At 43.5% G+C, this 26042-nt stretch overlaps 1 protein-coding gene across 1 annotated transcript in view; it reads left to right on the top strand.

The window, feature by feature from the left end:
- Positions 1–26042, top strand: part of LOC124612622 (transcription initiation factor TFIID subunit 1) — a 226135-nt gene that overhangs the window by 10161 nt on the left and 189932 nt on the right. The window contains exons 2-3 of the mRNA XM_047140920.1: positions 13792–14138; positions 23539–23757. Of these exons, the coding sequence (XP_046996876.1) occupies positions 13792–14138; positions 23539–23757 (566 nt within the window). The remainder of the gene's footprint in view (positions 1–13791; positions 14139–23538; positions 23758–26042) is intronic.

Below are 26042 nucleotides of genomic sequence, written 5' to 3'. Positions count from 1 at the left end.
AACACTTCCCTTGACCTCATATTCAAATATAGACTTTTGGATCTTAACTGGAGTGAACAAATTGAGCTTGCAAGGTATTCTGTAGAAGATGTTAGGGAAATACCAAGGTGTAAAGAAAGATGTACAAAAAGGATATCATCTGCATAGCTCTAGGAAAAAAAAAGTATGCTGTCTGAAAACTTGGAGAAAAGTTTGTTTTGTTGTGGAATGTGGTCAAAATCTAAGCTGATAGTGTATTAATTGTGCTTGTTAAATCATGTTATATGTGTAAAGAACAACAGCTTTCTTTTACTGTACAGCTGGTGTTGCCCAGTCACTTGCTGTCACTACTCAGAAGTTGTGGAGGAATTAAAGCCAAGGATATGTGTAGCAGTAGGCAATATGACTGCTAGAGTAGTTACAGTATTTCACTGAAACATTCTTATGTCACTATTAATTCAGAATTTGTTTGACTGTTTTTTTTTTCTTTTTTAATTCCTAAAAGAAGCTAATTCATCTGTTGCTGAGAAAAATGACAAAGCCCCTATTTTATAATATGTCTGCTTGTTACGTAATATGGTGGCTACCGCAGTACCTAGTTGAAACTTATTTTCCTGGTACTTAACATGGCATGATGGTGTGATGTTTCAGAACATGGACGTAAGTTGGTGGATATAAAACTCATGTTTATTTGATATGTAGTCTTTATTCTCCTTTGACAAATAATGACTAAATGTCAACATTTATTACTGTTGCTCCTGCAAGTTTCTTGCTGGTACAGACATGTTAATCGTATATGAACCACAAAATTGTCTTGTTGAAATGATGATGTGTGGGGATTGGATTTTGAGTAGAAAAGATGTTGAGGCTACAAATTCGATTGGATTATGTTAACTAGGAAGATACTACACCATCTGAACTATTTGTTTTCTGCATCGCTCTTGTTGCAGTTAGGTCATCTGAGCAGAAAGCAGCCCTTTGGTTGTATGTTTTCTGAGGTAAACATACTTGAGAAACCCCCAATAAATGAGGGTCCACAATTTTGTTTTCACTATGACAGTAAGCGTATAAGTGGTGTTAAGTACTTGTGTGTGTGAGATAGTCATACATCCTATCCTCCAGGGAATCAAGTTTATGTAAAAATTAAAAAATATTTGAGTTGGATCGAAACAAGAAAAATGATGAATTATTCAGAAAGTATTGAAGAACTGCTGATTTATATGAATATACAAGTTCCAAACTTCCTTGGATTTCTCAGAAAATCCGATGTCTGGGTTTGGAACTAGAGACAAACTGTGAAGCTGTTGTTACTTATGCTGGTGGCTGCTTTTGTTTAAGAAACTATTCTGGCAATGACAGGTACCATTCTTCTTGCCATCCCATTCATCACTGTGTGTGTATTTTTTTTTCTTTTTTTCTTCTTTTTTTTTTTTTTTTAAAGAAATGCCTAGTTCATTGCTGCCACTTTGTATTGCACATTTGGAGTATGTAGCTCACTTCCAAAATATTTATGGCTGTGTAAGCAAACTTTTATTTAACACACACATCACATAAATAGCACAATTAACAAAGCAGTATAAACAATTTGGCTTTGTGGGTAACTGCCAAACTATAAATTCCAGAATAAGGGTTTTGATTCCCAATCAGCACTAGGATTTTGCCTCTTTCTCACCTGGCAGTGATTTGTGAATGTGAAAAATTACAAGTTGCACTGTGGTTTAAGTGTAAACTATAGGTTCCCATATAACTAGCTGGGTAAGTCAGTTCCAAGTTCAGAGGAAGGTAAGGGCATACCGTCTCCTACAGGAGGATCATGAGTAGCGAAGCACAGTGGTGTTTAAACCAAACTTGGGTTGAGGACATCTTTATTTTACTTTTCCAGCATATGCAATACCTTATTAAGGTTGCAGCAAGTCTGTCCTTTGTACTTTATGGGAAATAGGTTGCATGGGGTGTAGCACATATGACATGCTGTTAGTGTATAAGTATGTGCCATGGGGGCATCTTCTGGAGTAGTGTGTCTTCCAAGTGTCCCTGTTGAACACCAGAAATATAACACTTACGTAAAACAGTACTGCAAGACTAGTCAAGATTAAAAATTAGTATGGTGCTCTATGAACAAGTGGGACTGTCCTTAGTGTGTTGTTATGTGTACCCAGTACCTGCACTCCAACCAGTGTGTGAAGTATTGATGGTGGTGTACAGCTGAGTTCAACTCCTGGTACCCAGTAACCCTTTGATGCCCATTTGTTTTCAGAGTACACAGTGTTATTCTGTAAAATGTACAATCTATCAGCATTTTCTAGCTGTAGTGATTGAGATGACTGGCTAAATCTTCATGCATTGACTGCTGGACCCCAAGCCCTATTTGAATTGAAGCTGCCATCGCTTTTTATTTGTTTTCCCAAAATCTTTTTTCCGATAGGCTCCTTAATTGCACTGTTCCAAAGACTTGACATTTGCACACGAATACTGGCCTTGTCGTATTCCGTATCATGATTGTATTCCAGGGAGTGCTTGGTTGATAGCTGATTTTCTTGGTTGTTTTAGTCAAGTATGTTGTTATGTTCCTTGCACCCCCCCATCGGCTGTTCGAGTAGTCTGCCCCACATTTGCGTGGAGCACAATACACACCTGGCTTTCATCTCTAAAATTACAAACATGACTTCTTCTCTTTTTACTGGAGCAGAACTAAACTGGGTATGATGTTTTCATAGGAGTCTACCAGTCTTTCCAGAGATTCCACCAGCGTAAGATAGATGAGCAATTCTTGGCTTCTTTCTTTTTTTCTTTCTCACTCCAGCCTCTTCCGGAGGTGTTCATGCTTTTGACTGCAATGCTCACTCAGTTTGTGAATCTGAGTACCCTTTCCTTCAGAACTCTCCAGCAAGGCTCTCATTGTCTGCTGCATTGAACTGTATGGAATAGAGTATTTAGCACCATGTTTTTTGTGAGATGGTAATAGCTTCAGGCATGGCGATAAAGGTCAATGTGCATGGGCTTTTTATATACACTGTGATCCAAGGATCTAGCCTTCTCCTGTTAACTAACACTTCAAGAAAACGTAGCTGAGCATGTTTTTACAGTTCCAAAACAAATTTTATATGAGGCTGGACAGAGTTTAAATGCTCCATAAACCCTTCGGTTCTTTCCATTCCATGTGGCCATGCCACAGAGGAATTGTCCACATATTGATAGAAAAAATGTGTGTTTGAACTTTGAAAATTCAAATACAGTTGCTTCAAAGTGTTCCGTGTATAGGTTCACCACAATAAGTGATAACAAACTCTTCCCATTGCTAGGCCATCAGACTTCTCATAATATTTTCCATCAAAATTGAATAAGTTGACATGAGAATGTTCCTAAAAAGTTAAGTGAAACAATAGTCAAGCTTTTCTGCGGTTAGTTTCAGGGATTCGGGAAGTTGGACTCTTGTAAAGGAGAAGACCACATCAAAGCAACCATAATATCCATATCCTGCAGTCACAGTGTACAAATTGAGTAGAGCTGTAAATGTAGTGTTTGCATTTCCTCATGTATCCACTGAGACTGTGTTACAGGTACTCGCATTTTGCCAGCTGGTATGTAGGTGCATGAGTGTTACTAATTGTGGGTCGTGTAAGAATTCCTTTCTTGTTCTCTTAGGAAGCTCAGGTAGCAAATAGTGTTCTAAGATTCTTAACGATGTTACAAGACACTTATCAAAGAGATTTTGTTACATCTCTGTGTGATAGTGATAGCTTCATCGCTATTTGAAACTTGATCTGAAACTGATTTGAAACTGGCGTCTGACACAGGTTGTCAGTAAATTGTAATGTGCAAATGAGACTGTATATTATGTATTATATTCTGATCACTTGCTGTTACTCTGTGGCACTATAGCAGATATTACCAATACAGATACTACAGTCCAACACATATTGACACTGATCCTAGTGACGATAAACTACATTTCTTGAACTCTAGCTCTCTCCAATGATGAAGTGCTCATCGCATTTCCTTGTCTGAGGACACTTGTATTTCGACTGAGGTTGCTTCAGTTTCTGACAAAAACCAGAGGAAGAAAACTTGTTTTGAACCGTAGTAGATATAAATGTTAAGTTGTGAAGAAACTGAAAATGCTGGATAACCTTACAGTGAACTTGAAAAGAGAGGAAAAGAAAACAAGACATACAAAGTGTTGCAACCACATCTGCTGATGTAATTGTAATGACTGTGTGTCTTGGAATTTCCAGATAGTTTTTTCAAGCAGATTTTGTTCAACTGAAACAATTAAAACACAGAAAAGGAATTACAGCAGCAAGAAAACACAGCAAAAATAATGAAACATTGACATTAGAACTGCAAAGAGTTCCTGCTAAAGCAGTACAGTTGAATATGTGTGTATCCATGACTGATGGAGCAGCAGATAAGAGAAGGCATGAATAATCAATGAGGTTTATTCCCCTACAAGTGAAGGCAGAAGAACAGAGTAATAAACCATTTTAATAACTGAGCTAGCACTATCAGCGGGACGTTGTGCAGCAAAGTCTGTGGATGGATCCGAGGGCTTGAGTGCCGAGTAGAAGAAATCCTGGAATTGTCCATTACCAGGTGTGGTAGATAAGGCCAGATTAGGCCAAACTGAATGGTCGAGGTGTCAGCTGCTGTGAAGTCCGAGATGAGACTGCTGAGTCAGGTGCTGCACACTCTTATGAAACCCTGTCAGTTTAGCAATATGCATTCTGTCAGTGAATTTTCCGCCGGCATGGCACAGTGTGATTGGTGCAGTGCTGTCATGCAGCTGTTTGATGTGGGTTCGCCAGGTGGGTGTTGCTACATTACTGTGGAGGCAGCCATGTGCATGGGCTGCACCTGTGCTGTCCAGCAAGGCAGTGCAGCGGATGAGCAGAGAATGGCAAGCTGTAGGCTGTATGACGTGTGACCTGCAGCCACTTGGCGGCAGGTGCCATGGTGTGTGCATTGATGAAACCACATCATCACGTACAAACTATCTTAGGAAACATGCGATGTCAAAAGTGTTATAACCTTTAATCACCAATAATTGCGTGGATATTCAAACACACTCACTTAGAAACAATAGCTGGTTAGATGATAACAACTCAGTATCTCTTATTCGACTGCCGTGCTGTGACATGCGGCCGGCGCCGTTCGTAGCTAGGTGGCGCTCCTGCGCTCAGCCGAGTTGCGGAGCGCCTCTATCGCCGTTTACGGGTAATGTCGTGGCGGCACTGCTAAATGTCGTGGCGCTGTCGCAACACTTTTCCTCCCTTGAAAAAAAAAAAAAACACTCACTCCCTTGGAGACATGGACAGTGCAGAGACATCCATGGCCTCTTGTGAGGCCCCGAGAAGATCCTGCGGAGGGACACGAGAGTATGGTCGAAAATGTCCAGGACAGAAGCTCGTGCGTGGAACATGCCTCCTGGACAAGATGATGGGTGAAAACCCGGAGCAACATCCATAGGTGTCGTGGACCTGGGGGTGTGCTCCAGCGAGATGGGTCCCGGAGAAGGCGGCGTCGCGACTGGGGCCGGTTCCGGCGTACTCGGAAGGGGTAGCGACGTCGGCTGCATCAACACGTACGGCAGATCGGCAGCAGCGACAGGGCTGGCTTCTCGGGCTGGTGGAGGCGAAGGAAGGGGCGGTGGCATCGGCGCGGCCACCACTTGTGGGCGCATCTGGTCATAATGGTGAACAACCATGCCGCCGTCCGTACGTATTTCACAAAGCCGGCGGCCGCAAAGAGCCTTGACCACCCCTGGAATCCATTTAGGGCGAGGTCCATACCCTCGTGCCCACACGTCGGCGCCCACGGAGTATTTTCCCGCACTAGGGGACACAGCACAAGGCCTGACAGGGTGAAGCAGGTGCAGTAGAGAGCGTGGTTGGCGGCCATGCAAGAGTTCAGCAGGGCTGTGATCACCCAGAGGTGTGAAGCGATAAGAACTCAGAAATTGCAGCAGAGCGTAATCTGTGGAAAAATCACTAAGGAATTTTTTCATCTGGCTTTTGAAAGTGCGGACAAGGCGCTCGACCTCCCCATTCGATTGCGGATGGAAGGGCGGTGCTGTAACATGATGAATCCCTTGTCCAGTACAAAAATCACGGAAGGCCTGCGAAGAGAACTGAGGGCCATTGTCCGTGACGAACGTGGATGGAAGACCTTCTAGCACAAAGATTTTGGACAAAGCCAGCGTCGTCGCCGCAGTGGTGGGCGACGGACATCGAACAACAAACGGAAACTTCGAGAAGGCGTCAATCAACAGTAGCCAATAAGTACCGAGGAAGGGGCCGGCAAAGTCAGCGTGCATCCGTTCCCATGGCTGCGCCGGATCAGGCCACGGAGAGGGCATTGTACGAGGTGCAGCCAGTTGTTAAGCACACTGACCACACGCAGCAACCATGTGGGCGATGTCCGAATCAATACCGGGCCAAAAAACGTGCCTGCGGGCCAGGGACTTAGTCCGAGAAATACACCAATGACCTTCATGCAACAGTTTGAGAACATCTTTGTGAAGAGAGGCTGGCACCAATACCCGTGGAGATGCGCCATCCGTGCCCAGAAGAACAACACCATCACGAACAAACAGACAAAGGCGCAAGGCATGGTAGTTGCGAAGGGGATCCAATGCCTGGCCCTTGGTCCTGTCCGGCCAACCCCGTTGAACAAAACCGATCACCCGACGCAGGACCGGGTCCCGCGCAGTAGCCGATGCGACCTGCGAACCTTTAAGTGGAAAACCCTCGACCGCACGACGTTCTTCCTCATCAATGCGGAAACAGAGTAGTTCATCACGATCGAAAACTGGGTCGGGGCCCATCGACAATCGCGACAATGCATCAGCGTTGGCGTGCTGGGCCGTGTGGCGATAGTGAATCTCATAGTGAAAACGAGACAAGTATAAGGCCCAATGTTGCAGGCGGTGAGCTGCCTTATCCGGAAGCGACGCCGATGGGCTGAATAGAGAGACCAGCGGCTTGTGGTCGGTGATGAGGTGAAACTTAGAACCATACAAAAAACGCTGAACTTTTTTTAGAGCATAAATGATAGCGAGCGCCTCCTTTTCGATTTGAGAGTAACCCCGTTGCACATCGTTGAGGGTCTTGGAAGCATAGGCGATGGGTCGTTCCGACCCATCCTCATACTGATGGGTGAGAACAGCCCCTAGGCCATACTGGGACGCGTCAGTCGCCAGAACCAAGTGCTGACCCAGACGGAATGTGGCTAGACAAGGCGCCGACTGCAAATGAGCCTTCAGGCGGACAAAAGCCTGCTCACACTCGTCGGACCAACAGAAAGGGACGTTTTTGCGTAACAGCTGATGCAGAGGATGAGCTACCGCTGCCGCAGATGGAATGAATTTGTGATAATAAGCAATCTTGCCTAGAAACGCGTGAAGTTCTTTGACCGTAGACTGCCGGGTTAGAACGTTAATGGCCGCAATGTGCTGACGTAGAGGACGTATACCCTCACGGGACAAGTGGAAACCAAGATACACAATGGAGGGTTGGAAGAACTGTGACTTGCCCAGATTGGACCTCAACCCAGCCAAATGCAAAACCCGAAACAGTGAACGCAAATTGCGAAGGTGCTCCTCAGTGGAGGCCCCCGTGGCAACAATGTCATCCAGATAGTTTATGCAGCCGGGAACGGAAGCCGTGAGCTGTTCCAAAAACTGCTGAAAAATGGCCGGCGTGCTAGCGACGCCAAATGGTAACCGCTGGTACTGATACAGCCCACACGGAGTGTTGATGACGAGAAATTCCTTGGAAGAAGCATCCAACGGCAACTGGTGGTACGCCTCCGATAAGTCAAGTTTGGAAAAGAAGTGGCCCCCAGCAAGTTTGGTAAATAACTCCTCAGGACAAGGAAGAGGATAAGTGTCAATGAGGCTCTGAGCGTTGACAGTGGCTTTAAAATCACCACACAATCGCAGACTCCCGTTTGGTTTAGAAACCACCACGATTGGCGATGCCCATTCGCTGGAGGTAACAGGAGGGAGAATCCCTGAAGCAGTTAACCTGTCTATCTCAGCCTTGATAGGTGCACGTAATGCCACCGGAATAGGGTGTGCCCGGAAAAACTTAGGGCGAGCTGTAGGTTTATGAGTAATGTGGGCTTCAAAATCCTTGGCATGACCCAGACCAGCAGAGAACACGGACGAAAATTCAGAACACAATCCATCCAGCTGTTGGTACGAAATATCCTCAGATATGAGGTGCACATCATCATCATTGGAGAACCCGAACAACTGGAAAGCATCATAACCGAACAGGTTTTCAGTGCCCGCATGATCCACCACATAAAACGTGTGGGGCCTAACAATAGACTTTTAGGCAGTGGAAGCATCAAACTGGTCAATGATAGGAATTTTATGTTTATTATAAGTTCTCAGATTTCGCGTAACTGGAGACAAGGGAGGGGAGCCCAACTCCAAATACGTGCGAGAATTAATGAGAGTTACTGCAGAGTCAGTGCCCACTTGCATGCGAATGTCTTTATCCAGAACACGAACAGTAACAAACAACTTATTTATTTGAGAAAGCACACAGTTAACATCCATGTCCGATGCCTCGTCCTCGTCGACAAGAACTTTAGGGGAGTGACACACAGAAGCAATGTGGCCTTTTTTCGTACATGAATTACACGTGGCCCAACATTTTGGACACGCGGCCCTGTCATGCTGTGCGAAACAACGTGGGCAAGAAGGAAGTGCGGAACGAACCTGCTTCTGTGGTTGCTGTTTTCGCTGCGAGCGTTGCGGCCCAACGCGACGTTATTTACGCGAGTGAACCGCCGCCACATCTTCGTTCTCCTGTGAAACAGGTAAATTGTCCGTGTCGAAAGTTGACTGTATAACGCCTGCATCACACCACGCGTCTATTAGCACGCCAGCAGCGTGAGACACTTCAAAGGATTGAGCGATGCTTAGAATTTCCGACAACGACGGGTTTGGCAGTTGTAGGGCACGTTGCTGAACTTCTTTATCAGGAGCAAGCTGTAGAATAGCATCCCTAACCATTGAATCAGCATAAGACTCATGATGAGTGTCCGTGACAAACTGACATTTCCTACTCAGACTGTGTAGTTCCGCCGCCCAAGCCCGGTAAGATTGATGGGGCTGTTTACAACACTGGTAGAACGCCACGCGGGTGGCAACGACGTGTGTGTTTTTTCGGTAATAGTTAGACAATAAGTCACACATTTCTTGGAAGGACAGAGAGGCAGGTTCCCGCAGAGGGGCTAACTGAGATAGCAGCTGATAGATCCGTGGGGAAATCCAAGATAGAAATAACGACTTACACGTAGAAGCGTCGACAACGCCGAAAGCCAAGAAGTGTTGCCACAAACGCTTCTCATAATCCTCCCAGTCTTCAGCGGCCTTGTCGTAAGGAGGGAATGGAGGCGGAGAAGAGGAAGACAGACGATAGTAAGCGACGTCGACAACGCCTGAATAGCAGCCGTCAGCTGTGTTTGTTGTTCAATGAGCGCTTGCATAAGCTGTTCCATGTCTGCCCCATCACGAACACACAAATCCACAATGCAGTGAAAATATCCCATCCTCGTCGCCAAAAAGTGTTATAACCTTTAATCACCAATAATTGTGTGGATATTCAAACACACTCACTTAGAAACAATAGCTGGTTACATGATAACAACTCAGTATCTCTTATTCTACTGCCGTGCCGTGACATGCGGCCAGTGCCGTTCGTAGCTAGGTGGTGCTCCCGCGCTCCTCCGAGTTGCGGAGCGCCTCTATCGCCGTTTGCGCGTACTGTTGTGGCGGCACTGTTAAATGTTGTGGCACTGTCGCAACAAAAACAAAATACCTGAAAGCATACTCAGAGTTGTTGAAGAGTGTATGAGGTCATTTCCCACATATGTCTCATATTAAGAACATCAGTATTTTCATCATAACATTAGATTTACAATTAGTTACATAAACCTGTTGTCAGGAAATCTTCAAGGATGTAGAACATAATGGCCACCCTCCTGGGCCAAAGTCAAAGAAGACAAAGAGAGAAAATACAGTACACATTTACAAAAAAGGAAGGAAAATATATTCCTATATTCCTCCCACAGATCCTAAATGAAATTGCTCTCATGGATGTGATAAAAACTCAAAAATTTAAGAAATATTTTCAAATAAGAGGTAGTAAAAAATTTCTCACAAACACATTGATGTGTATACACTGAAGTGCCTGAGATAATTGTTAGGCTATTGTTGCCATGCATCATCAAACAAAAAGCAGTTTACAAGATTTACTTACATTAATCACATTACTGCAGTGAATATGTGCAGCAGTTAGATTTTACATAACACTCACTTACATGTTATAGAGTAAAGTGCAGCATGCTCAGTTTCGAGGTAGAGAGGTCAACCAGGAACAGATTGAATATGCACAGAGGATTAAAAACCATTGGTCTGGTACACTGGGCAGACTGAATATGGTTTGTAGGATGTTTTCCACAAATGTTTAGCTTGTAGGGAATTGCAAGAAATTCACTTTTGTTTGTTAAAAATTCATAAGTCACTACTTATTTTGACTTTAGACAGAATCTGAACGTAAGCATTGTCAATTTTTGATTCTGTATTATTATATTAGCATGTATCGAGTCAGTTCACAATAATGTCCTGTAGCCTGAGCAAACTTTCAGTTAATGTGAGCAGATTTTGGCTTAAATGAAAAATGCTAATGAAACAAGAACCATGTGAATGTGCCTGGTCTTTGGCTACAAGCGGTGAAAATATAAAAAAAAAGGGCTGTGTCAAAAAAAGCCAGGCTGACTACACAGGTATATGCATAATAAGTGCTGTGACAATAGCTTCTATTCAGTCTGATTGTGAAGGAAATGCTATTACATGGCATTTCATCATGTGCTTCAAAATGACTTTTGTCAAAGATTTGTATTTTTACGAAGGTCATGTATTGAAACAATTATTTTCTCCAGCGGTGTTGAGCTGGATCATTTGTACAATGATTCAATCAATACTGACTATTTGCTAAATGCAAGACTGGCAGGCTGCCGTATACCGCCCAGACACCATTTGTTCATGGATGATGTAAAGCATGATAATGAATCAGCAAGAAATTCATCAGCATTTCACAGAGAATGAAGGCGAAGCAGAGCAAGAACTGCTTGTGACAGAAACAAGGTCTTTCTGAGAGAAATATTGAAGCACCAGTTGAAACAGTTGAAAACAGTGAAAAAAAGGATAGTGACCAAGACTGAGCCATGCATAAGACAACAGAATCAGAAGATTCTGATTCTGTGATATAATGGACAGTGACAAAGACTGAGCCGCACATAAGATGACAGTTTTCGTAGTAACAATATTATGAAAAGGATAGTTGCTGCTCATCATATAGCGGAGATGCTGCGTCACAGAAAGGCACAACAAAAAGACTATCAGAAAGTTAGCTTTTGGCCAACAAGGCTTTTGTCAAAAATAGACAACAGACACACACTCTTACACTCACACACACACAACACACACACACACACACACACACACACACACATGAAAGGCTTTTCAGGCTGAAAGCTCACAATCTGACTGTCTTTTTGTTGTGGCTATTTGTGACTCGGCATCTCTGCTATATGTTGAGTAGCAACTATCCTTTTCATAATATTGTTACATTCCATACTAGATATTCCATTGTTTAATTTTCATGGTAAAAATTTTAAGAGTGGCCTAAAAATGTGATTGTCTGAAAAATCAGATCATAAAAATAAAGCAGACTTCTAGAATTTATCGTCTAATAATCTTTTATTGGAACAACCAACTTTGAACAAATATTACTTTTCCACTACAGGATCCTTATGGCAAAATAATGAAAATGACATAAGGCCTTTGTATAGCTTGAAAAATGTTCTAGCTCACCCTTTTTTCATAAGGAAAAATGTACCTTAATACAATACTGTAAGCTTTTACTGTTACTGAATGACTTTAATGTATCACTTTCAAATTCATAGCCTTTTTATGTCAAAGTTAAGAAAAAGTAGCTTTTATCACTTAGCTTCTGAGCCCTGCAATTGGGTTCTCAAAACAAGATCACATTTCATTTGCACCTAATCAGACACTGACAATTGATCAGCAGACTAGAACAATGTATGACACTGTCAGGTGCTCATGCTCCCTGACCCATACTGACAGGTCCAGCTGTTAGAAAGCTACATTAAAACTAAAACTGTGTGTAACTGAGTCTGTCTGTTATTTGTTGACAAGACACATGCTGTGTTATGGCAATGCCAAGTCGATGACAAACATCAAAATTCTGGGTGTAGCACCAAAGACTGTTGGATCATCTCAGTATTTTGTATATTGATGAAGATATTGATATGGTGGCACATTTCATGAATCACTCTACTTTTTATTCATGATGTTCAGATGCTTTGTTTTTCACCTTGGAATTTCTTACATGGGCTGTCCATCAAATTAAACATTATTCATTTCCTTGCACCATCTTATCACTTAATGGTCTCTTTGTGTGATTGAGAAGTATATGGTAACATTCACAAAAGTATCCTGAAGCAACAAGAAATAGTTAAGTCTCATTTGGATAGAATGTTTCCACGTATCTATCAGGCCAGATATTCCTTTTTATTTACTTAAAATGAAATTTTAAGAACTGTATTGGTAACAGTAGTTGCATAATTTTGTTCATCATATTTGATGTTTTAAGAAAGTCTGCAACTGTGTCATTCATGATTTAGATAGTGAAAACTACACCAGTTACTTATTTTTTGTTGCTTAGCACAGTGCATTTTGAGAATTTATCCTCATTTTCAAGTACATTTGTTTACATGAATATGTTTGGTGCCTCCCTTGCACCTTTTTGAGGTTAGACTGCAATTGAAAAATCAGACAAATGCTAACATTAGTATTAAAAAACATCAAAGATTCATTTTGCCCAAACTTCAAAAAGATGCAAGAGAGGCAAAAAATCACAAATGCAAACAGCACCAAATATCTTATAATTAAGTTTTCCTTGAGACATTTAAGTCTTGGCTTTATCTACGATAATGATGTAAGCTGAATGAATGAATTAAAATTTGTGCCACAGCCCAGACTTGAACCTGGGTTTCCTTGCTTACCAGGCAGAAATGCTGACCATTACACCACCATAGCACTATGGCTAACATTGCTGACCAGACTACTCAAGTCCAATGCCCTCCCCAACTCAAACTTCAGTTCATATCTTCAACTTATTTTCCACCTAAATCGTCACTATTGGCAGGGCCCTCTGGCATTGGAATAGCACTGCAGCATTGGACATAATGGAGAAATCATGTACCTCGGGTAATTTAGGGGAATAATAAGCTGAAGATATGAATTTAAGTTTATGCTGGGGAGAGCATTGGATTTGGTTAGCCATGCAGCAATGTTAACCATAGTGCTATGGTGGTGTAACGGTCAGCATTTCTGCCTAGTAAGCAAGGATACCCAGGTGCAATTCCTGACTAAGTCACAAATTTTAATTCATTTATTCAGCTTACATCATTATCACTAAATATATTGATGTAAGCAAATACACAAATGCACTTGAAAATTAGAAACAGTTCTTGAAATGTGTTGTGTTAAGCATTAAAAAATAAGTAACTGGTCCAGTTTTCTTTATCTAAATTAGTAGTTGCATAGTTTTTTTTCTGAAACTTAAATAGATTTTTCAGGTGAAATATTATTGTCACATTATGTACAACACAATCATAATTCATAGATCCCTTTGTACGTGTAAAACTTTCAGTTCTTAATTTCAGTCACTTTTTTCCTTCCCTGTTTAAAGAACTACTACTCTATTTCAGATTATGCAGTCAAATCACCATCTGCAGTTGATTATTCTGATATTACGGAACTTGCGGAAGAAGAGCTTGCGGAGGCAAACTCGGTTCTACAGCAGCAGGCAGGGAAGGTAGATGACAGTACTGACTATGATGCTGATGATGAAGGGACAGGACTTAAGTCAGATACTCAGTTGATGCCTCCACCAGCAATGCCGGTTTTAGGCAAGGATGCAACTGCTGCGGAGAGAGCTGCAGCAGAAGCTGAAGCAAGAAAACGCAAACTTGAAACTCCATTAGCTGCCATGCTGCCATCAAAGTATGCAGATGTTGATGTCACTGAACTATTCCCAGATTTCCGCGTGGATAAGGTGAGCTTTGTATACTTTTGGAAACACTTTACTATGAGATTTTATGCCGCTAAATCCAGGATTTAAAATGTAATGAAAAATTTTGTTTTAGCAAAAGTTACCCATTTTCACAATAACTGACACTGCAGTACTGTTCTTGCTATATCTCCCCCCATAAAGGACATGGTCATGCAAACATGTGACCTCAAATTCAGCACTGCAGTTGTTATTTCATCCAGTGTCATAATAGTATCACCATCTCCTCATCCAGTTGTGCAACAAGCCCATCAAATTCTCACCTCAAGGGACGAAATCACATGCTACACAATTGGTAGACCAAAAAGGACAGAAGGACTATTCCCATGAAGGCTTCCTATGTTCCTCCAGCCAACAAACATCTGAGACTTCCTCCACTAATTGGGAAGGCTCCAGGAAGTCAAACATAGGCAAATGGTCTTTTCTTTCGCTGACTCAGAGATCCTCTTTGACAATGTCGCCACGTAACACCCTCACCCGGCCGACCACCGCATCACTGGTGTGCAAAGCCAACCATTTTTCTGCCCTGGACTCGGCAGATTGATGGAGGGAGAACGTCGATGCCTCTGAAGATCTCATGAAGCAAGATCCTCCAGCCTCTGTGCACTGTAGCAGTGAGTCTTTGAAAGCTGGCACTTGACAGCTTCTGAGGTGACACCCCATCATTTTTCTCTCCTCCCCATTCCTCATTATCACTCTCTTTCAATGGAATGTTTGTGGCATTCGTGTCCTTCGATCAAACAAAGAGGATTTACAGCTGCTCTTATAACTGCAGCGTCCATTTATTCTCTACCTCCAGGAAACAAAATTGTGTTCTCACAACCGCTTTGAGCTCTTGCATTTCTTCCCAGTCCATTATCCATTATGACGGCATTCCATCCCATGGGGGAGTCATGCTGCTGACACGGGATAATGTTAATAGTCAACCCATCTCCAAGGTGTTGCAGTTCTTCTTTTCCTTCCTCACTTGACCTTTTCCCTTTGTACCATTTACATACCTCCATCATTCAATGTCACCAGGACAGACTTCCTCCAGCTTATTGGGAAGCTACCTCACCCCTTTCAGCTGCTCAGTGACTTTAATGTGCACCATTCCCTTTGGGACTCTCCCAGAACCTGTCCGAGCGGTGACCTCTTGCCTGACCTTCTCAGTCAACTTAACCTCCTCTGCCTTAACACTGGAGCACCCTCGTTCATTTTAGCCTCCATGCACACATATTCCCATTTGGACCTATCCTTCTGCACTGCCCAGCTCACCCATTGTCTCGAGTGGTCCGTTCTCTCTGACATGTAATCAAGCGACCATTTCCCATGTGCCATCCGACTGCTGACTCCTACAAATGTTATCCTTACTTCTGCAGAACATTGCATTCCTCGCACTTTCTCTTTACCACGCCATGTCCTGGTCCATTGATGGACTCATACATGCCATGATGCAATTCGCACATGGAGGTGTGCTCTCTGCATTTTTAACAGTCTTCCTACGATGGAGACAGCATTCATTATAAACAGTTGCATGCACAATGTCTTCGCATTCTTCGGGATAGCAAAAAAGCTAGCTGGATTTCATTTACTGTTCTTTTAACAGTTCCACTCCCTCCTCCCTTGTGTGGGACAACCTCCAATGGCTCTCTGAGACTGAGATCCATTCCCCAGTTTCCTGCCTGACAGTAGCAGCCGATGTCATAGTGGATCCTATTGCCATCTCCAACACCTAGAGCTGCCATTTTACAAACATTTCAAGCTCCTCCCACTATCACCCTGCCTTCCTCAATTAGAAACAAGTGGAGGAGGCTTGGGAAACACCCTTCTTTTCTCAGAATCATGAGTACTACAATACCGCCTTTACTATGAGGGAGCTACGTCACACTCTCACTTCATCCCAATACTCTGCCCCAGGGCCAGATGATGTTCTCATTCAGATGTTGCAGCACATTTATTTTGTGGGCAAGCACTTTCTGCTTCATACGTACAACCGCATCTGGGCATAGGGCACGTTTCCCAGATGCTGGCGTGGCACCACTGTCATACCTGCACCTAAGCCCGGTAAGGGCAATCACTTTCCTTCTAGTTACCACCCCATTTCTCTTACCAGCTGTGTTTGCAAGATGATGGAACATATGATTCGTGCCCGGCTGGTATGGTGGCCTGAGTCTTCCAATTTATGACTGCACAGTGTAGATTTCGGGTGTGCCATTCTACAGTTGACCATCTTGTTACTTTGTCCACCCATATCATGAGTGGTTTTCTGCAGAAATCCCAGGCTGTGGCTGTGTTTTTTGATTTGAGAAAGGCCTACGACACTTGCTGGGGAACTGGTATCCTCCATGCTCTTTACACTTGGGATTCCATGGCCGCCTGCCCTGTTACCTTCAGGAATTTTTGAAAGATCAAATTTTCAAGGTGTGTATATGTTCTGCCTTGCCGGACACCTTTGTCCAGGAAACCAGTGTGCCTCAGGGTTCTGTCCTGAGCGTCATCCTCTTTGCTATCGCCATTAAGCCTTTCGTGACCTGTCTACTGCCAGGCATCTCTGGCTCCCTTTTTGTTGATGATTTTGCCATCTATTGCAATTCTCCACGGACTTGCGTCACTGAGCAGCGTCTTCAGCAATGTCCTGATCATCTTTACTTGTGAAGCATTAACAATGACTTTCGTTTTTCCACTGACAAAAATGTCTGTATGACTTTCTGGCAGCGCAATTGGTTTCTCTCGCCATCTTTACATCGTGGACCTATTGCTCTTCCGTTCATTGAAACATTGAAATTCCTGGGGCTCATGCTTGATAGGAAACTCTCTTGGTCCTCCCATGTATCTTACCTGGCAGCCCACTGTACATGGTCCCTCAATGTCCTCAATCGTTCTTCCTGAGGTGCAGATTGAACCACCCTCATCTTTTGTACTGGTTCCTTGTCCATTTGAAACTAGACTAAGGGTGCTTTGTTTATGCATCTGTATGTCTGTCCTTCTTACGCCGTCTCAACACTCTCCACCATCATGGCATCTGTTTGGCCACTGCCGCCTTTTGCATTAGCCCGGTCGAGAGTCTTTATGCTGAAGCTGCTGAACTACCACTGTCCTACAGCCGTGACTTTCTCCTCAGCAACTATGCTTGCCGTTTGTCTGTTATGCGTTGCCACCCATCCTATGCCTCTTCCTTCGATGATTCGTTTGATTGCCAGTATGGGGTGCGTCCCTCTTCTATGTTACCACCTGGAGTTTGCTTTCGGCACTTACTCCAGTGGCTTAACTTCACTCTACCTGCAACTTTCCTGGTGGGTGTAAACCCTTCACCATATTGGCTTCATGAAGGGGCCTGTGTTAACCTTGGCCTTTATTCGCTTCCGAAGGGCACTACTCCAGACTCGCTCTATTGCCTTCAGTTTCACGACCTTCGCATTGAACTTTGTGATGGTACCTTTGTGTACACTAATGGCTCTCAGACTGACCGTACTGCTGGGTGTGCCTTCGTCTCTGGCACCCACATCTCTCAATATTAGCTTCTGGCACACTGCTCAGAATTTACAGCCAATTTCTTCACTCTGTGTCACGCCATGTAGTACATCCGGCAACACAGCCTTTTCAATTGTATCCTCGCTCAGACTCTCTTGGCACCCTCCAAAGTGTGTGTGTGCTGTACACCTTCCATACATTAGTGCAAAAGGTCCAGGAAAACTTGCTCACTCTTGGTGGAGCCACTGTGATGTTTACGTGGGTTTCAGGTCATGTCTGTCTTCCAGGGAACGAGGCTGCTGCCAAGGATGCAGTCCTTGTACCTCAGCCCACAAGTTCCTGTGTTCCCTCCAATGATCTCTGTGCTGCCATGCCATCTGTCGGGAGGTGGTGTCCCTTTGGCGTCACCAGTAGTCCTCCCGTTGTGGGAATAAGCTCTGGATTATTAAGCCGTTTCCAGCGGCTTGGACGACCTCTTCTCGGCCCTCCCACCGGGAAGAGATTACTTTAATTAGATTACCTATTGGGCACTGCCTTTTTAGCCATTGTGATTTGATAAGTGGCACTCCCAGCACCACTTTGTACACATTGCACCCAAGTTTTAACTGTCCGCCATTTCCTGATGGAATGCGCATTTTTTAACCGTTTACGTTCCCATTTGTGTTTGCCATCTGAGTCATCAGTCGTTTTAGCAAATGGATGTGCAGGCTGTTGACCGCGTTTTATTTTTTATCCGTCAAAGCAATATGGAGAAGGCCATTTAATTTTTAGTTTTGGACCTCAGTTTCTGTATGGTGTCTTTTCTATCCCTTTCTCCACGTCCCTGTCTTGTAACTGTCTTTTCTTATGTCAATTGGGATTGATGTATAGTCATTTTTCAACTCCTCTCTGTCTTCTTGTTCTATAGTTTTGACTTGGGCACGTATGATCCCCATTGTTTTCGTGCCCTAAAACAAAACAAACAAACTTCATCCCAATCCTCTGCTCCAGGGCCAAACAATATTCTCATTCAGATGTTTCAACATATTTCTTTTGTGGATAAGCACTTTCTGCTTCATACGTACAACCGCATCAGGGCAGGTTTCCCAGACGCTGTCTGAAGCCACTGTAATTCCCTTACCTAAGCCCTGTAAGGACAGTCACCTTCCTTCTAGCTACCGCCCCATTTCTCTCACCAACTATGTTTGCATGGTGATGGAATGTATGATTAATGCCTGGCTGGTGTGGTCGCTCGATTGTCACGATTTACTAACCACTGTAAAGCATGGATTTCGAGCGTGCCATTCTGCAGTTGACCACCTCGTCACTTTGTCCACCCATGTCATGAATTGTTTTCTGCTGAAATCCCAGACTGACCATGTTTTTCGATTTGGAGGAAACCTACAACACCTGCTGGGGGAGTGTTATCTTCCATACTCTCTACACGTGGGTCTTTTGTGGCCACATGCCCCTTTAAAAGACCGAGTTTTCAAGGTACATGTGGGTTCTGCCTTGTTGGAAAAAGGTGTGCCTCAGGGTTCCGTCCTGAAAGTCATCCTCTTCGCCATCATCACTAACCATATAATCGCCTTTTTCCCACCGGGACCCCTTTTAGTTGACAATTTTGCCATTTATTGTAGTCCTCCATGGACTTGTGTCATTGAGCGGCACCTTCAGCGATGTCTTGATCATCTTTACCAGTTGACCATGGCTTTCGTTTTTCCACTAACAAAACCGTTTTTGTGAATTTCTGGTGGCATAATTGGTTTCTTCCATCGTCTTTACACCTTGGGCTTGTTGGTCTTCCATTCGTTGAAACTATGAAATTCCTGGGGCTCAAGCTCGATAGGAAACTTTGTTGGTCCTCCTATGTGTCTTAAGTGGCAGCCCACTGTATGGGGTCCCTCAATATCCTATGTGTCCTCAGTGGTACATCCTGAGGAGCAGATCAAACCACCCTCCTCTGTTTGTACTGGTCCATTGTCCGTTCGAAACTCGACTATGGGTGATTTGTTTATTCGTCTGCACGTCCTTCCCTCTTATGCTGTCTCAGCACTATCCACCATTGTGGCATTTGTTTGGCCACTGACACCTTTTACACCAGGCAGGTTGAGAGTCTGTATGCATCATCTGCCGAACTACCACTGTCTTACAGCTGTGACTTTCTCCTCAGCAGATAGGCATGCCATTTGTCTGCCATGCATGGCCACCCATCCTATGCCTCCTCTTTCAATGACTCCTTTGATCGCCAGTATGGGGTGCCTTCCTCTTCTCCGTTACCTCCTGGAGTTTGCTTTCGGTTCTTATTCCGGCAGCTTAGCTTCATGCTACCTGCCACTTTCCTGATATATGCGACCCCTTCACCACCTTAACTTCATGCGGCGACCTGTGTTCACCTAGGCCTTCGGTTGCTTCCTACCAACACTACTCCAGCCTTGCTCTTTCGCTTTCAGTTTCACGACCTTCGCACGGAACTTCATGTTAGTACCTTTGTGTACACTGAGGGCTCCCGGACTGATCATGATGTTTGGTGTGCCTTTGTCATTGGTACAGACGTTTCTCGTATCAGCTTCCAGAACACTGCTCAGTATTTACAGTAGAGCTCTTTGCCCTGTATCAGGCCACACAGTACATTTGGTTCCACTGGCTTTTCAATTGCATCATCTGCTCTGACTCTCTGTGCCCTCCAAAGCCACTATGTGCTGTACACTGCCCATTCCTTAGTGCAATGGGTCCAGGAAAGCTGTCACTTGCTCACTATTGATGGAGCTACTGTGATGTTAATGTGTGTTCCTGGTCACTTCGGTCTGACAGGAAATAAGGCTGCTGCCAGATTGCAGTCCTCCTACCTCAGTCTGCTAGTTCTTACATTACCTCTGATGATCTCTGTGTTGCTGTCTGTTGGGAGTTGGTGTCACGTTGGCCTTACCATTGGTCCTCCCTTCATGGGAAGAAGCTCCTTGTTATTAGGCCTCTCCCTCGTCTTGCCGTGACGAGATCATTTTAGCAAGGTTGTAAATAGGGCGCTGTTGTTTTAGCCATCACCATTTGCGAAGTGGTGGTCTCCCACCACTTTGTGCTCATTGCGCTCAACCTTTGACGGTCTGCCATTTCCGGCACATTCTCGTTTGTGTTTGCTGTCTGAGTTATCGACCGCATTTTACTTTTTATCCATTGTAGCAATATGGTAAAGGACATTTAATTTTATCTCAGGACCTCCCGTTCTCTATGGCATATTGTATAGATCTTTCTCTATGTCCCTGTTTTTAGCTGCCTTCCCTTCCGTCGATTGGGATTAATGTGTAGTCATTTTTAACTCCTCTCTTTGTCTTCGTGTTCTCCAGTTCTGACATGGACGCATATGACACTGGTTTTTGCACCCTAAAAGAAAGCAAAGCAAACAATGCAGATGGTCCAGGCAAAAGAGATGCCTAGATTTACAAGGTAAATGACGCATTAACAAATCTAGTCTTTGAGGACAACATACAGGGTTCTATTACTTAAGAAGTCTTGGAGGCACTCACATATCTATGAACCTATTCTGTATACTCATGCCTTTGTTATCAGTCTGCTGTGGGGCACCATGTCAAGCACTTTGTGGAAATGGAATAGGAATATGGAATCTACCTGTTGCCTTTCACCCATGGTTTGCATAACGTCATATGAGAAGAGGGCAAGCTGAGTTTTACATGAGTGATGCTTTCTAAATCTGTGCTGATTTTTGGACAGAAGCTTTTCCTTCTCAAGAAAATTTGTTATATTTGAACTGAGCCGGCCGAAGTGGCCGTGCGGTTAAAGGCGCTGCAGTCTGGAACCGCAAGACCGCTACAGTCGCAGGTTCGAATCCTGCCTCGGGCATGGATGTTTGTGATGTCCTTAGGTTAGTTAGGTTTAACTAGTTCTAAGTTCTAGGGGACTAATGACCTCAGCAGTTGAGTCCCATAGTGCTCAGAGCCATTTGAACCATTTGAACTGAGAATATGTTCAAGAATTCTGCAGTAAACCGATATTAAGGATTTTGGTCCTAATTTTGTGGGTCAATTCTTTTACTTTTCTTGTATACAGGAGTCAGCTGCACATTTGTCTAGCTTTTTTTTTGCATAAGTATTACAGCCTTCATCCATTTGAACCTGCTTTGCTTACGTTATTCATGCCGAGGTCTTCCTGTACAATTTTCACCACCTATGCTTCCCTCCATTACCAAGTGATTATTTCTTGATGCATCAAGATATTTCGTATCAGCTGATATCATTTTTAATCAATTTGTATATTTTATTTTCTTCCCAGTTCAATTCAGTACCTTCTCATTACAGAAAATAACCTCCACAAAAGACTTCCAAACGTTTGAAGTTGTATTTGATCTTAACAAATTACTCTTTTTCATCAAGGCTTTTTTTGCTGTTGTTGTCTTCTTTTTATATCATCTCTACTTCAGCCATCATCAACTATTTTACTGCTCAAACAGCAAAATTTATCAACTGCTTTTAGTGTCTCTTTTGTAATGTACTTCTCTCAGTGCCACCTGATATGATTCAACTACACCTCATTACTCTTGTTTTACTTACATTGATTTTGATCTTATAACCTCTTTTCCAGGCACTATCCATTCTGTTTACCTTCTCTTCCTAGTCCTTTGCCATTTGTGACAGAATCACAGTCTCATCAGGAGAAGTTTTTATTTTTTCTCTTTTCAGATTTCTTCTTAGTTTTCTTGAGTGCTTACTCAATGTACCACTTGAATAACATTAGGGGTAGGCTTCAACCTGGTCTCACTCCCTTCTCAACTACTGCATGCCTTGCATGTCCTGTGACTGGTGCAATTGTAGTTTGGTTTCTGTACAAGTTGTAGATAGTCTTTCACTTTCTGTATTTTATCCCTGTGACCTTCAGGATTTCAAAATGTTTATTCCAATCAACGTTGTCAAATGCTTTCTGTAAATCCATGAATTATGTAAATGTGGGTTTGCCTTTTTTAAATCCTATCTTTTAAGATAATTACTAGCGTCAGTATTATTGGAGCATTCCTGCATTTTTCTGGAACAAAAATTGATCTTGTACCAGTTTTTTTCTTAATTTCTGTCAATATTTTGTAACCATAAATTACTGAAAGGTGGCTTGGTTATATTTACACCTCTCGGCACCTGCCTTATGTTGAATTGGAATTATCACATTCTTCTTGAAACCTGAGCGTATTGCATTCCATTTAGAATAGTTCTGTTGTGATATGTATTCCAAAGGCTCTCAATGATTCTGAGGGAATATTGTCTACTCTGGGTGCATTTATTTTCTTGACTTAGTGCTTTCAGTGCTGTTTCAAATTCTTCTCACAGTATCATATCTCTCATTGCATCTTCATTGTTTCTGTGTCCTTTTTTCGTAATATTGTCTTCAAGTATGTGTATAGCATGGCATTAGAACAAAAAGCACAATTTCTCTCAAGTCTGTCTCATTTGTTCTCTGTCAATTTCCAGCAATTAATTTTTAGTGTTCTGAAATCTTAGCTATTTTCTCACTCCACATACGCCTCAGTTAATCTCAGTTTTAACAATTTTTACTTCTGTTTTCTTCTTCTCTCCCCCTTATCTCCCTTAGAATTTCATTTGTTCAGCTCTATAGACTACAAGGTAATTGCTGACTTTTGAAGTATGTATTGCATTAAGTCAACCAGTAGAATTTTAGTAGATTAACCAGATATACATATAATGTTAAATTGATTTTACTGAAATACTTATTGATGTTCTGTTGTTTATTATTGGAAATTTTTGAAAATACGCAGATTGTTAAAGATTCGTTGACACCATGAGCAACATGTGGGATTGTGTAGTGTGTGAATACGTTCAAACTTTGTTTAATTGTGATAGTGTTAACTATATTATGAGAAGATATTGTACTAACAACCCCAAATAGTAAAAACTGAGTCTTAATTAAAAACTGAAATTAACTCTTTTGCCAGGTTCTACGATTTTCTCGCCTCTTTGGACCAGGAAAGCCAAGCAGCCTGCCTCAGATTTGGCGTGGTGTTCGGAAGCGGCGCAAACGTAGGAAACAGCAGTTGCAACAAGATAATTCTGATTCAGGATCAGATCAGGATAATATACATGAAAGGAAAAGGGGATGGACATTTAATTATGGTCCACCTCCACCTCCGGAGATGTGTGAGTCTGATGATGAGGTGAGAACAAAATTCTGTAATTCCTATCTAGCCATATGGAATTAAAAAAATAAAGAAGAAGAAGAAGAATAACAAGAACAAACAGAAGCTTTATATATATATAGGGAAACATTCCACGTGGGAAAAATATATTTAAAAACAAAGATGATGTGACTTACCATACGAAAGCGCTGGCAGGTCGATAGAAACACAAACAAACACATACATACACACAAAATCCTGGAACAGGGAAGGAGAGGGAAAGACAAAAGGATGTGGGTTTTAAGGGAGAGGGTAAGGAGTCATTCCAATCCCGGGAGCGGAAAGACTTACCTTAGGGGGGAAAAAAGGACAGGTATACACTCGCGCGCACACACACACACATATCCATCCGCACATACACAGACACAAGCAGACATTTGTAAAGGCAAAGAGTTTGGGCAGAGATGTCAGTCGAGGTGGAAGTAAAGAGGCAAAGATGTTGTTGAAAGACAGGTGAGGTATGAGCAGCGGCAACTTGAAATTAGCGGAGGTTGAGCCCTGGCGGATAACGAGAAGAGAGGATATACTGAAGGGCAAGTTCCCATCTCCGGAGTTCTGACCGGTTGGTGTTAGTGGGAAGTATCCAGATAACCTGGACGGTGTAACACTGTGCCAAGATGTGCTGGCCGTGCACCAAGGCATGTTTAGCCACAGGGTGATCCTCATTACCAACAAACGCTGTCTGCGTGTGTCCATTCATGCAAATGGACAGTTTGTTGCTGGTCATTCCCACATAGAATGCATCACAGTGTAGGCAGGTCAGCTGGTAAATCATGTGGGTGCTTTCACACGTGGCTCTGCCTTTGATCGTGTACACCTTCCGGGTTACAGGACTGGAGTAGGTGGTGGTGGGAGGTTGCATGGGACAGGTTTTACACCGGGCGCAGTTACAAGGGTAGGAGCCAGAGGGTAGGGAAGGTGGTTTGGGGATTTCATAGGGATGAACTAAGAGGTTACGAAGGTTAGGTGGACGGCGGAAAGACACTCTTGGTGGAGTGGGGAGGATTTCATGAAGGATGGATCTCATTTCAGGGCAGGATTTGAGGAAGTCGTATCCCTGCTGGAGAGCCACATTCAGAGTCTGATCCAGTCCCGGAAAGTAGCCTGTCACAAGTGGGGCACTTTTGTGGTTCTTCTGTGGGAGATTCTGGGTTTGAGGGGATGAGGAAGTGGCTCTGGTTATTTGCTTCTGTACCAGGTCGGGAGGGTAGTTGCGGGGTGCGAAAGCTGTTTTCAGGTTGTTGGTGTAATGGTTCAGGGATTCCGGACTGGAGCAGATTCGTTTGCCACGAAGACCTAGGCTGTAGGGAAGGGACCGTTTGATGTGGAATGGGTGGCAGCTGTCATAATGGAGGTACTGTTGATTGTTGGTGGGTTTGATGTGGACGGACGTGTGAAGCTGGCCATTGGACAGATGGAGGTCAACGTCAAGGAAAGTGGCATGGGATTTGGAGTAGGACCAGGTGAATCTGATGGAACCAAAGGAGTTGAGGTTGGAGAGGAAATTCTGGAGTTCTTCTTCACTGTGAGTCCAGATCATGAAGATGTCATCAATAAATCTGTACCAAACTTTGGGTTGGCAGGCCTGGGTGACCAAGAAGGCTTTCTCTAAGCGACCCATAAATAGGTTGGCGTACGAGGGGGCCATCCTGGTACCCATGGTTGTTCCCTTTAATTGTTGGTATGTCTGGCCTTCGAAAGTGAAGAAGTTGTGGGTCAGGATGAAGCTGGCTAAGGTAATGAGGAAAGAGATTTTAGGTAGGGTGGCAGGTGATCGGCGTGAAAGGAAGTGCTCCATCGCAGCGAGGCCCTGGACATGCGGGATATTTGTGTATAAGGAAGTGGCATCAATGGTTACAAGGATGGTTTCCAGGGGTAACAGATTGGGTAAGGATTCCAGGCGTTCGAGAAAGTGGTTGGTGTCTTTGATGAAGGATGGGAGACTGCATGTAATGGGTTGAAGGTGTTGATCTACGTAGGCAGAGATACGTTCTGTAGGGGCTTGGTAACTAGCTACAATGGGGCGGCCGGGATGATTGGGTTTGTGAATTTTAGGAAGAAGGTAGAAGGTAGGGGTGCGGGTTGTCGGTGGGGTCAGGAGGCTGATGGAGTCAGGTGAAAGGTTTTGTAGGGGGCCTAAGGTTCTGAGGATTCCTTGAAGCTCCGCCTGGACATCAGGAATGGGATTACCTTGGCAAACTTTGTATGTAGTGTTGTCTGAAAGCTGACGCAGTCTCTCAGCCATATACTTCCGACGATCAAGT

This window comes from Schistocerca americana, chromosome 4, assembly GCF_021461395.2.
Source record: "Schistocerca americana isolate TAMUIC-IGC-003095 chromosome 4, iqSchAmer2.1, whole genome shotgun sequence".
NCBI lineage: Eukaryota > Metazoa > Arthropoda > Insecta > Orthoptera > Acrididae > Schistocerca > Schistocerca americana.
The sequence above is the reverse complement of the archived record's forward strand: the minus strand, read 5'-3'. Positions and strand labels throughout refer to the sequence as shown.